Source organism: Lactuca saligna, chromosome 5 (genome assembly GCF_052625555.1).
Source record: "Lactuca saligna cultivar CGN05327 chromosome 5, ASM5262555v1, whole genome shotgun sequence".
NCBI lineage: Eukaryota > Viridiplantae > Streptophyta > Magnoliopsida > Asterales > Asteraceae > Lactuca > Lactuca saligna.
Genome location: NC_136421.1, coordinates 212,436,525 through 212,449,807, shown reverse-complemented (window position 1 = coordinate 212,449,807; position 13,283 = coordinate 212,436,525). Strand labels below are relative to the sequence as shown.

Genomic DNA, 13,283 nt, shown 5'->3' with positions numbered 1-13,283 from the left:
CCCTGCTGAAGGTAACGCCTGGCCCTCGCTTCCGAACATGAGTTTGGTCCTCGTTGTGGCCTCTCGCCCTGAATCACCAGCTCTCCCCCACTTGGGGTCCTGATCCGCACCAACTGTTGCGCGTAGTCGATCACCACCCCATTTGAGCTTAGCCAATCCATGCCGATAATAACCTTGTTCCCCCGCAAAGATATGGGAACCAAGTCTACTATGTAGCACTCCTTGAATAATCTCAGCACAAAATCTAGAAATACTGCTGATGCTCGCACCGATCGATCATCGGCAATCTCTACCTCTAAAGGGCAATCCAATATGCCCGAAGACTCGGGAAACCTCTTGATAAACGCAAGAGAAACAAAAGATCGAGTGGCACCTGAATCAAACAACACATGTACATGAATACTGCTCACATAGAACGACCCTAAAGGTCTAAAGCCCAAAAAGTCAACAAAACAAGAAGGGTCAACCAGGCCGAGTACTTCCTGCGTACTCAGCTGGTACGCCCAACGTACTGCCTTTGGGGCCAGTACGCGCAGCGTACCAGATGGGTACGCCCAACGTACTCCCCTGGACACCAATCTCCTCCATTAAGCACTTAATCACCTCAGCCCTTACTCCAAACTCTCCATTCTGATTCCTATGGATGACTTTTCAAGTAAAATTGGCAAGTTTACTAGCATTCATGGCTTAATGGGGCTCTATTGCTCAAAAGAACTTAATGGATGGTCTTAACACATGCATGAACTCAAAAACACCATAAAGGTAGGTATTTTGGGTTGATTCCGTTGCCCCTATTGCCTGCCCTCGGACCTAACATCTTGTTTTTCCAGGAAACAAGAGCATATATCATCTTCTCCAAATCTCTCTTCTGGCTAAACACTCCGGCTGTCGTCAAACAAATCTCGTTAGATCAATCCTTCAAATTTGTGTTTCTTGTATCGTGTTTCGATTTCGTTGATGTTTATTTTAGGTGGTTTGATTTTCTTGATGTTCATTTTAGCTATTAATTTTCATCACAAAAGTATAAATCTAGATTGATTTTGTTGACATTTATTTTGGGCTCTCGATTTTGTGTTCATATATATCTTCTTCCATATCTCAATTTTTGGTTTCTAATTTTGTGTTCAAATCTTCAACTTCACTTCTCTGCTTCTAGTTAAATTTGGAAAATGTTGGTTATGAATAAGTTGATTTTCAAATCTTCTTCCTGACTTTAATATTGGGTTTTAAATTTTCTTCCAATCTTAATTTTGGGTTTTCGTTATGTATAGTATGTGTAGAAGCTGACTTTCAAATCATTTTCCAAATCTTAATTTTTTATTTTATTTCTTTTTTTTTTTTTTCATTTTGAAGAACCTGGTGTTCTTAATCTTATCGTGTTCTTGTATACTTCACGTTCATCATGTTATTTTTGCCTTTCTTTTAAGATTCGAATAATTATGTTTTTATTTACTTTTAAAGATTTGTGGTTATTATTCAAAGCTTTAAAGATTTGGCATTCTAAGCTTTGCCTTTCATTTTGGTTAGTTCACGATAGTGGTTGAGGAAGGTGATGGGTGGTGGACGATGATGGTGGTGAATGTTTGAACAATGATGGTGGTGATGGTCTAACCTTTTTATCATCATTTAGAACAAATGAATCCTTGAAGATTTTAAAAAGGAATATAAAAACACTTTAATAAAATAAAATATTAAAATACTTAATAATTTAATTTTTAATTTAACACAAAATCTGAGACAGTGACATGTGGAAAGTTTTGTTAGACCAAAATTCCACTTGGCACATCAGATAGTCATAATGTAGCGCTGAAACCTGCTAAAATAGGTGAAGATGACTAAAAAGACAGGTTGTTCACGACTTTCTTTTTCTATAAAGGAACGAAATAATTTTAGGGATTGAATCGGCCAAACCCTAAAAAATTTGTAGGGCATTTATGTCATTTCCCCTCTTGAATCATCGTCTTTTACTTTCTTACAACGTAATTAATCATCATTTTCGTTAAAATATTAGTTTAGGTTATTAATGAATTTGCAAGAGGAAATTTTAAGACAACAATGAAAGTGTGGCTACAGGGTTCGAAAGAGGCACCCAGTATATGCTAATTAGCGGTGGCAGAGGGGATGGTGGCAGCTAAGGGTGTGGGTGTTCTTCACTGGAGAAAGTAAAAATATACGTGTTGCAATATTTTTAAAAATAAACATGTAGAAATGTGTTTGTTCTTTGGGATTGTGTTGGCCACAAAAAATAATCAGAAAATTGATTATGACCTGAAATGATTAAATGTATACAAAACTTAATTTAATGGTAAATCTTGTATAAATGTAAATTTAAAGGGGTTTTTGAATATTATAGTGGTTAGACCTACAATAACCGGTCAAAATTGTATTTCTTAAATAACAAATATAAGTTTGTTTAAAGCAATAAATGACTCACAATGTTTAAATGGCCCTTCAACCTCGTTACAAAAGTACCACCAGTAGTTTACTAAAGTAGTAGTAGTTTACGATTACATGTTCCATAAAAGTATAGTTGGTTTTATTGATGAACAAGTTGTATCCTTTTTGTTTCCGTGTTGTTTCAAACCCTTTAATATTATACCAACAATGTTACTTGTTTTCAATTTCCTTTACAAAGACAATCAACATTAGTAGTTTTATAGTTTACACTTTACATATTCTATAAAACATATCGTCCTGTTTGCTTCATTAAGTATGGTTTTATTTTATGTTTTTCAAATAAACAATAAACAAGTTGCCCCTTTATGTTTCTCTGTATTTCAAAAGCAAGCATACCTTGCATACTTATTTGCAAATTTTCAATTAAAAGTATTTGGTGTACCCAAAGACAAGAGATCACATATCATAGGCTCTAGGGCCGAATCAAAACTGAATCTGACCTCATACAAGACCTAGTAAAAAACATATCAAAACAACCCCTTATTTCGGTCATCAATTTTAATTTTAAAAACATAGTTTGAAGATCATATTTAAATTTTAGTAACATATATATGTTATATAACTAGTTTATTAGCTAATCTTAATCTAAGCTCCTCCATTTTCAAATACAGATTTTTTAACTGGCCATGGTGCACCAGCCATCACAGCTTCTACATCCTTGATTTTTCTAGGAACTTTCGTCATGTTCACACAACCATCCAAGGTAACATACTGCAAATAAACAATTAAAAATATACGTCATAAGCTTATAATAAAATAACATACACATGAAACATGAAAGATATTTTAATTTTATTTACCAGATCACTCTCGATACGAACTCCACCAAATCCTCTAAACTTGGTGATTGCTTCACGATTGAAGAACTTTGATGTTTTTGGGGAATCCATGGCTGGAATCAGCAATGCATCAATGAAATAGCATCCAGGTTCAACTGTTATCACCTACTTTCACCATTTTATTATAAATATAAATAAATAAATAATACTCCAATAATAAAGTTTAGTGTGAACACAAACAAACCATTCCCTCCATAAGATCTCTGCTTGTGCGTAGGGACCTTAGTCCTGCTTCTTTAGGTCTTTCAGCTCCCTGTAGATATATGATTGGTGTCTTAATATTTATTTTTAAGAATGATTATTAATCAAACAATTTTTTGACCAATTAAAATTGACCTTTAAATAGCCACCAGGATCATGTGTATCAAGTCCCATGAGGTGTCCCAGCCCATGTGGCATGAAAACAGAACCCAATCTTTCAACCATCATTTCATCAACATCACTATATCAATAAAATACTTGATTAATGAATTACCAAACATAAGTCATTTATATTTATTAGATTATTATTATTATTATTATTATTATATAAATGCACCAAGGAAAACAAACAAATACCCAACAAGGAGGGACCCTTTCTTCAGTGACTCAAGAATAGTTTTCTCTGCCAATCTGATAAAAGGAAAAATGAAAACATTTTTTCCTATTAAGACATTAAGACTTTAAAAAAAAATTAAAAAAAACTACATAATAAACAAATAAGTGAAAGTATGTTGCTATTTCTATCAATGGAGTCTTGTAATAATCTTACTTATGCATATCTACCCAGTTTACTCCAGGCTTCATGGTAGATATAACATCATCATGAGCATCAACAACAGCCTGGAAAAAAGTCAAAAAGTCAAAGCATATGTTGATACACAGCTGTTTTTTCAAAAGATAAAAACAAAAAAGCCTTACGTTATAAATAAGACGTTGATTACTTGTAAATTTCCCATTCACCTGTATTCATCATTACATATGTCACATAACAATCAATAAGTTGGAATTTCACATCAAATGAGAATTCAGAAGCATCCTATTGCCTATACACACACACACACACACTTACTGGAAAGGAGCAAGTAATGTCAGAACCATAAAAATGGAATTCAGCTCCCATATCCAATAATGCCATATCTCCATCTCGCAATGTCTACACAATATAAGTAAAACATATTATTCGCATTAACTATCATATTACTAAAGCAAATATTTTATACGTTTATGATATTGATATGAATATGATATCAATTGTGTGTTTTATTTTGATATGAATAAACTTCTATATAATAAAAGAAGTAAAATTAATAGTACCCTGTCATTTGGAGCTGCTGCATGCCCATAATGAAGAACAGAACTGCAGGATGAAAAAATTAATTAAATTTTTTAGCTGATAAACAAGCATACAAAAAAGATGGAAACCCAAGAAGGAAAAAATTATCACCTGTTATCACCAGTTGCACAAATACAAGTATAGGAACAATGCCTACAGCTACCATAGTAGTATGTGTGGTGAAGAAATATGCTTTCCATCTGATACTCCTTCATTTCTGGTTTTGTTTTCCTCATTACCTACTCCAAAAGTAGTTGATTAATATCACCAAAAGATGAGGTCACCATATACAAGTAACTTATAATGATATAATATGAATCTGATTAAATAAGAGGAAACAGAAGATTATTTAGTAATGAGGTGATTTCAGTTTAGTCATTACATAGTGGAATGATATTGATATCTACCTCAATGTGAGCTTCAGAACTTATATCATTGGCATACTGGATCACAGAAAGCTCCAATTTTGACTTCAAAACACGGCATTCAGTCAAAATAGGGTGCAAGGTCTTAAGATCTGTCTCAAATTTCTCAATCCCCTGAAGTAGCAAAAAGAACAAATATAGTATCAGTAATTGAAGGTTAGAAAGAGAAATAATGCAATCATATTTACAGGTACCTCAAATGTTGCTGGTTTAGAGAAGTTTTTGCTATCAGTATTCAACCCATGTAGAAGAAACAACAAGGGTTTTTCAGGTCCATGATATTGATTATTAAGGACTTCTGTAATCTCATCTGTATAATGGACCATGCTAACTGTGTATACTTCCTGCAAGTTATGGATTTAATTAGCTAAAATAGGGAATATGTTAATAGTTTCTCTGTATTTTGTAGGGTTGATGAAAATTACTTTGAAATGAGATAATGGCTTTATTTCACCCATCCAAACAGCATACTCAGAGGGCAATCTTGGAGCAAAAAGGATTGAGTTCCCTGTATTTACATCCTACACCAGCAAAACAAAAAGAATGAGTAGCAATAGAAAAAGATTACATAACTAATCACAAAAAAATATACATATATATATATATATATATATATATATATATATATATATATATATATATATATATATATATATATATATATATATATATATATATATTAAAATATGACATGAAAACAGAAGCGACTCACAATAGCTCCATAAAAACCAGGTTCCCGCACTCCAAAAAGATATGCAAAATAACTTTCCTGCCTGGAAGGAAGTCGGATAACATCAGGTTCTCTTTAATAATGAAATTAAGGTTAACGATTACATTCCGCCAACCTTTTTTCTATAGCTTAACTTACAGAAATACCAAAATCCACCTATAGACAGGGAAATGTCTCATCCACAATTACATTGCAGCATACCACTTTCTAGTTCTTATATAGATAGCATACAGTTGTACAGCCATTGTTTTGTTTGGAGTTCAAATCATATCATTTAATTTAAACATATTCAATTGCACGAATGATTTGTACAAGGTAATCGCAGGAAATACCTAAAAAGATCTTCATGATCAGTGCAGTAACGAGTTTGCTCCTCTCCTCCCTGACAAATAAAACCGATTTATAAAAAAAAAATAATAATAAACAAATTCAGTATAGCTAAACCCGATGTAATTATTTTACCTGAAGAAGTACGAATCCGTGTAACGGACGAGAGGATGAATCAAGGTTTTCTCGGAGGTGTTTCAACAGTTTTTGTCTATTTTCAGCGTGAAGCTTTTTCGGGACCTCGGGTGGAGGATACAGCAAAGACGAAGAAGACGAATCCATAGCGATCGTCGCCATTGACAAGCGTCCTTAATCCACACTCTACTGAACTTATATTATAATCGCTCTGTTTGTGACTTACAGTACAACTGTTGATGCATTAGCTACAACATCGTCCTCGCTCGCCTCATCACTAATAAGTTTAACTAGAAGCCCAAACCATGGGCCCAAATCGGATGCTGTGTAGGCATATCGTTAAAGGGGTTGTTTATTATTATTATTATTATTATTATTATTTGACAAATTGCAACTCTATGTCAAAGTCTTATCTTGTGCCAAAAAGATTTGTACCACCATCTATACTAAGTCTAAAAGTTTCATTTGATTTTGGTCATTGAAAATTTTGTAAAGACAATTTGTTTATTATTATTTAATTTTTAATTTTTGTTTTATTAAAATAAATTAAAAGATATACATAAATAAAACAAAAAGAAAAGATTCTCTCTATCTCTTTCAGGTTCTGAAAAAGCTTTAGCAAATTATACATTACAATCCAAACTTGTTCTTGCTTATAAAAAATTAGAAATTTAAGTTATTGAGTTCAGATCTTATATTTATTTGTCCATGTTCCAAGTTTCTTGTATGTGTTATTGTCATCTTGTGTGTATGTGTTCCAAATCCATTTCTTTAATGCTCCGATTTTCAAAAATTCGATCTGGAGATAAAACTACAACATGTGTGTGTTCTTGTGATATGAAAATTAAACATTAATCCACATACTCCATCTCTCTTATATACACAACATCAAGAGCACAGTGTAATCGATGATTTCAGGAACAAAAATATTTCTATGTGTGTGTGTTTTCTAACCCATATCCAACAACAAAAAAACATTTTTTTAGAACTCAAGAACCGAAGGAATCTACAGATCGACTTTGATGGAACGACACCTCTCTCGTCATCTATCTCTTGCCATATCTCCTACATATAGGGTTTCAGATCTTGAAACCAAAATGAAACCCTAATCTAAACTCATTCTTACATATCTTGAAACAAGAAGGGTGACGACGTTAGGTTTCAGGAAATGAGAATGACAACAACAAGAGAATGAGAGGGATGTAGACATATAATGTAACGCTTGTGTTTCTAGGCTTGTCATTAATGTTGATATAATAGTCTAGGTTAACCTTTGTAACCCGTTTTGAAATAATAAGAGTGTATTATTTGAGTATTATGTGTTTTGTACTTAACTATGTGACTTAATTGAATTAAGAATAAAAATAAGCGTCAAAATGAAATGTTATATCAGCTTGATATCTATGGATAATGTTGTAGTAGTTGGAATAAGGTTTCTGAATATATAAAGAATACCGAAATCCGAGTTATAACGAAGAAATTATGACCCGTCGAAGTTTCGCGACAGAACCGACAACGCTGAACGACGTAAAAAGTGAAATTTATGTTAGAGCGATATTTAGCCTTAGTAATCGAAAAAAAAGTCGTAGAGTTCGTTAAAACGAGAGCGTGCATAAAAAGAACGCTCAAATCGGACTTCGTATGAGGAAGTTATGATTTTTCGAAGTTTCGACTTAGCAGTATGCAGCCCGAATACTCGATTTGAGATCGAGCGGGTTTTAGCCGAAACAATCTAAACAAGAATCGAAGATCTCATTAATTGTAGTGAAACGATGAAAAGATAGGCGAAAACGGACGTCGGATGAAGAAGTTATGATTTTATAACGGAGTTTTCCTGTCCCGGCCTACTAAAAAATAAATAATAAAAATAAAGTCAAAATTAGCTGACGGAGTCTAAACGAAAGTTGTAGAGCATAGTCTCACCTACGCGGGGATATAAAGAACATCACAAACGGAATTCGTATGAAGGAGATATGAATTTTTGAAATTTATTAAATAAATAAAATATTAAATTTAAATATAAATTTCGGATATTATCCAAAGGGGGGGAGTCAGTGATCCTATCCAGGTTACGCCCAGCGTAAATCGAGGATCCAGACCCTATAAAAAGGAGTCGAGTGCATCCGATTTATTTGCTCATTTTCTCTTCTCTTCTCTCTCTCTCTCTCCCATCTTACATCGATGTACGTGCAAGAAATATCCCGAAGCCCCGGTATCAACCCGAGCCCCGAAGCAAGTCCCGAAGCCCTGAAGATCCCGAGAAGTGTGATTCCCGAGCCGAAGCTCTGCCCGCGAGGAGCCCGGTTTTTGTGAAGATCTTCCAGATCTACCGAAGAATACTACTTCTACAAGTCGTAGTGTTGTCCGATCATCTTCTGATCAAATGAGTGTGTAGTTACCTTCTTCTAATGCATAATTATGAAGTATTTTATACAAAATACGTGTTATGTGTATATTTGGTTGTTATATGCGTGAATGTATATTCACTTTCTTCTATCTCATAGATCCGATTTATTCTCTATGAAATATGTGTTATGTGTGTGTGCCTCATCTGTTATGCGAAATATGTATTGATTGAACATGCTATACAGGTTTTAAACTATGTATAAAAATATATATATTTTTATCTACTAATATGTTGAGTAGAACATGGATAGATAGTTGATGTGTGATAAACAAATGAGAGGTCTCGATGTTGTTGTTGTTGACCTAGTTATTCAGCGAAGTATGGATAACGACCACAGACTCCTTCTAGATAGTCTTGTGGAACGCTAGCAAGTTCATAACCTGTAGGTGTTGTGAACGATGTGTTCACCGGTGTACTCTATCCCCCTCATGGTTGCCTTTAGGATATCTATTGTTGAGGAAACCCCTTAGCAGTAATGTCCGTCCCAATGGAAATCCTAGATTAGGTCCCTTGAGATAGATGTTGTTTTAGGGACGTAAAGTGAGGATAACGGGAATGGGTAATCGGGTTATTGTTGGTTGGTGAAATTAAATATAATTTATTTATTGTGGGTTGAAAACCCTATATGCTCACCAGGCTCCCAAGCCTGACCCACTCAATTTTATTTGTATTACAGGAAGTGGCGCAAGGGCATAAGATGGATGAATCATCGAGTTGTTTTGTTTACAAGTCTGTATATGTATATATTTATTGAATGACTTGTAATGTTATCGTTTATGCTTTATGGTCTGTATCAGAACATGACATCCCGAGTTTTGATTATATAATGAAAATGCATCTCTTGATGAAATGCTTTGATAAATATTATTTTATCATATTTTGTTTTTGGAAACAAATTCCGCAACTCTTTTAAATCAAAAGGATTTACTCTGAAATTATTTCAAAAAGCATAAATGAAATCGGTCTTTTCTGGCCGTGATTTTTGGGATGTCACATATAAAGCGGTAGTCGGCGGTGTCTCTCCTGATGGGTTTTGAGCATTCTAATACACTTATGGTGTACATGCAACCCTATATGCTTTGGATCTATGTGTTTCTCTAATATACATGCAAACTTTAACTTTCCAAAGCATCATCCTAACTAGCATTCAATAGAGTATCTTTTCTATAAAGTTCTAGTTAGATGACATACATTTTGTTTTAGTTGGAAACCTTGTTATATTTGGCATTTAAGAACTTAGCACCAATAGTATGAATGCCTCAAATGGAATCACAACACACCTAAGACAAAGGATGACTTATGGGAGAGTTTCTTACACTCCAAAATCAGCTCATGGATTCCAATGATCACTAGTGTATGTAGTAGCTAATTTTGGATGCTAAGGGCTTCTTATATAGTGTGGCACATTAGGGTTACACCATTTAATCATTAATAGTCATGACCTCCCATATTCCTTAGAATCCATGGGTTTAAACCTCCATGGATCATACATGGGTTGTCACATGGGTTTAGCCCAACCTAAAGAATCATGGATCATTGGCCCACACCATAAGAATGGATGACTTACCAATCAACCCCTTACATTTAATTAGTCTCTATTTAATCACAAAATTAATTCCAAATTAATTATTGATCAATATTAATTAAATAATATGATTTCATATTAATATATTAGAACTTATAATATATTAACAAATCATAAATAACCTGTTCTCAAAAGTCCATCCTATCAAATTGTCCCGATGATATGCAACCCAAATGGACCATGTTACTCTCGGGTCAAGTACATACCAATAATAATTATGAGCTTAGATACCTAATCCAACATCTCCTTCTCCGGCGACACCATCTCTCTCTTCCTCCCATCGTACCGTCGCCATTCTGCTTCTTTTCTGTTCAAGCTTCTTTTCGTTGTCAGATCTGCTTTAGATCTATACATCGAGATGTTTTGGTTTGGTTAGGTTGTGTCTCCATCAGATTTTGTATGTGTGTGTGTGTGTTCATCTATTTTCATGTATGTGTTCATCAAATCCGATTTTGTTTTTGGGATGATTTTTTGGTGGATATAAAGTGGCAGAAAAAAGTTTAGGTGAAGATGGAGGTGTAGACGGTGGTGATGTCAGACATTGGTGGTGGCGGACGGTGGTGGTGGTGTAAGATGTTCTTGAGTGTTATTGAATATATGAATATGTTCTTAGGTGTTTATCAAACACAATTCCAGAGAGAGAGAGAGAGAGAGAGAGAGAGAGAGAGAGAAAGAGAGAGAGAGATGTATTTTACTTTTGTTTTATTTTTAACTGCTGGCAATATAATAAAATGGAAAATTAAATAATAAAAGGCAAAATCGTATTTACTAAAAAGTTCAAACTAAATTTTACCAAACTTGCAAAAAAATAAAACTTTTGGATTATGAGTGCTAGTCCAAACTTTTTTGGCTAAAACATACGAATTTTGACATACCACATGGACATTTCTTGCAATTTTGTCCTTTTTATTTATTTATTTATTTAAGTTGACTTTGGTAAAAATAATTGAAGTTAAAAACTTCTAGTTGATAGGTAAAAGCTAGACAACTGGTTGCTAAAAATGTATTTTTTATTATGTATAAATGTTTGGAAAAAGTAATCATTGTATAAAATTATACAAAAAAATCACCAAAACGCTCCAAAATCAAACGCTACCCGTTAACATCTAGTTTTGCCAAACACGTCCTTAAAATAGTTTTTGGATTAAGTTGTTTTTTTTTTGTTATTTTATTTATTTATTTATTAGTTTTTTTTAAGAAAAATTAAAGCTAAACACGTCTACCGTGAAACTTTTTTTTTAAAAAGTTTTTTTCTAAAAGCTAAAACCTAAAAACTCTTAAAAGCTCCATGTCAAACATGCTTTAAGAGGGTGTTTGTGATTGCTTTTCAAATGACTTTTGATTTTTGATTTTTTTAAAAAGTCAAAACATTCAAAAAGATGTTTGACCTATTGAAAATAACTTTTTGTTAAAAAGAAACAAGGTTCTAAAAGGTTCGTCATGGCACATCATGGCTCCAAGGCTTATACTTGCCGTCAAATTCTACCTAAACGCCGTCTTAACTCGTATATGCGTATAAAAATGAATAACAATTGAAAATACATATAAAAATATGAAATATATACAAAATTGTCGTCTTAAGTCACACCTTATAAACGACGTGGCTCGTTAAGGCTCGAAAAAGCTTGAGGCTTCACATTGCCGTCAAGTTACACCTTACGTTATTTAGAACTTTGAGAAGAAAACATTGATTTTTCAAAAGTCAAGAAATGTAGTCTTTTTGTGACTGTTAAAAAGTAAAATATATTCAAAAGTCAAAAATAATAATACGAACATTTTTTTAAAATAACTTTTGACTTTTACTTCCTCAAAAGTAAAGTTAAAAAAGACTTCTTTGTAAAAAAACTTTTGAGGTTAAAAAATTAATCCCTAACATATTCTAAATCTTATTATGGATGCAAACGAGGACGAATATTGACATGAACTACAATCCATGTACCCACACCCGCACCCGAATACCGAGTCACTGATCCCTATACACATCCCTATGCACCGCCTAAATTCCAATTGGTTCGAGTGAAAAAATCTTCATCGGGTAAAGGAACCTGATGGATACCCATTTAATAAAAATGTCCAAAAAATACATTTGTACATCTAGAAGAAAAACAATAATAACGATAATTAAAAAGTTCAATTGTTCATACTTCGTTTTCATATACGACACATAATTTTTTTTTCCTGGATACTTATGTTGCTTATATCACCATGCTTAAGTATAGAACCGTCTCATGGTGGTATTACAAACTAAAATGCATAAATAGGAAACAAGAATAAAAATCTTAGCAGCACATTTATTCTCCTTCCAAACCAAGTTCCTCGGCGCATCTCTCCCATTAAGAAGTAATCTTTTTTATTATCTCATGACATCCTCAACTTGCTCTCTTATTTGTTCGCATGTTACACTAGTGTTGCATTTTTTTGGCATCATTTGTATAATGGGAAACAATCCTTCTTGTTTCACATGATTTTCTACGGTTTAAGCTCTTCTGATAGTAAATCCACAAATTAAAAAAAATCGTTAGATTATATCATAAAAATGTAATCAAAGATCGAGAATGATACAGTGAGATCTCACATGAAAGATGGGTTAAGTATGCAAAATCCAAATAACAAATGAAAATCAAAATCTATATATTTGCCACTTACGGGCACAAAATCAAACACCTATTACGTAGAAACCCCAAATTTGATACAACATAAAGATGAAAAGAAAAAAAATAAAATGCTAGATGCGAATAGAAATAACGAGCATAAATAGGGCTTCGATCATAATAGCATAAACAACAGAGAAAATGATAATATATGTATGGGATGAGACAAATTGAAGTCTTGAAAAGAGAGTGAGAGTTGAGAAATCATATAAGACAAATCGAAGAGTCAGCTGATGTTAATAAATTTTGATTTTGAATAAAAACTACATATATACATGATGTTTGCCTTCATTTTCACTTGATCGAATTTCATACACCCTTCGCATTATCACAAAAATATTGATAGTCATGTTCATGAGAAGAATCTGAAGGATCAATATCATTGCTTGCGATTCTTAAAATCCGAGGAGGT

The 13,283-nt window shown here is 33.3% G+C and overlaps 1 protein-coding gene across 1 annotated transcript; it reads right to left on the bottom strand.

Moving 5' to 3' along the window:
• Positions 1-2,922: 2,922 nt before the first annotated feature.
• LOC144998851 (Metallopeptidase M24 family protein) lies at positions 2,923-6,465 on the bottom strand. The gene is made up of 16 exons (XM_078958583.1): positions 6,229-6,465; positions 6,099-6,148; positions 5,749-5,809; positions 5,462-5,557; positions 5,231-5,380; positions 5,019-5,150; positions 4,723-4,850; positions 4,593-4,635; positions 4,348-4,431; positions 4,197-4,238; positions 4,048-4,118; positions 3,855-3,908; positions 3,633-3,738; positions 3,481-3,549; positions 3,258-3,401; positions 2,923-3,168 (listed from the first exon to the last, which is right to left on the bottom strand). The coding sequence occupies exons 1-16, from the start codon at positions 6,388-6,390 to the stop codon at positions 3,043-3,045; spliced, it is 1,518 nt and encodes a 505-aa protein (XP_078814709.1). The 5' UTR covers positions 6,391-6,465; the 3' UTR covers positions 2,923-3,042.
• Positions 6,466-13,283: the final 6,818 nt, after the last annotated feature.

Bases quoted from the DNA above. Each gene is read 5' to 3' on its own strand.
- LOC144998851 (XM_078958583.1), bottom strand. From the start codon at position 6,390: ATGGCGACGATCGCTATGGATTCGTCTTCTTCGTCTTTGCTGTATCCT. The intron at 3,909-4,047 runs GTAAGATTATTA...TCCTTTTATCAG, and splicing joins AACTGGGTAGATATGCATAA to ATTGGCAGAGAAAACTATTC. The intron at 3,169-3,257 runs GTAAATAAAATT...GTTTATTTGCAG, and splicing joins TTCGTATCGAGAGTGATCTG to TATGTTACCTTGGATGGTTG.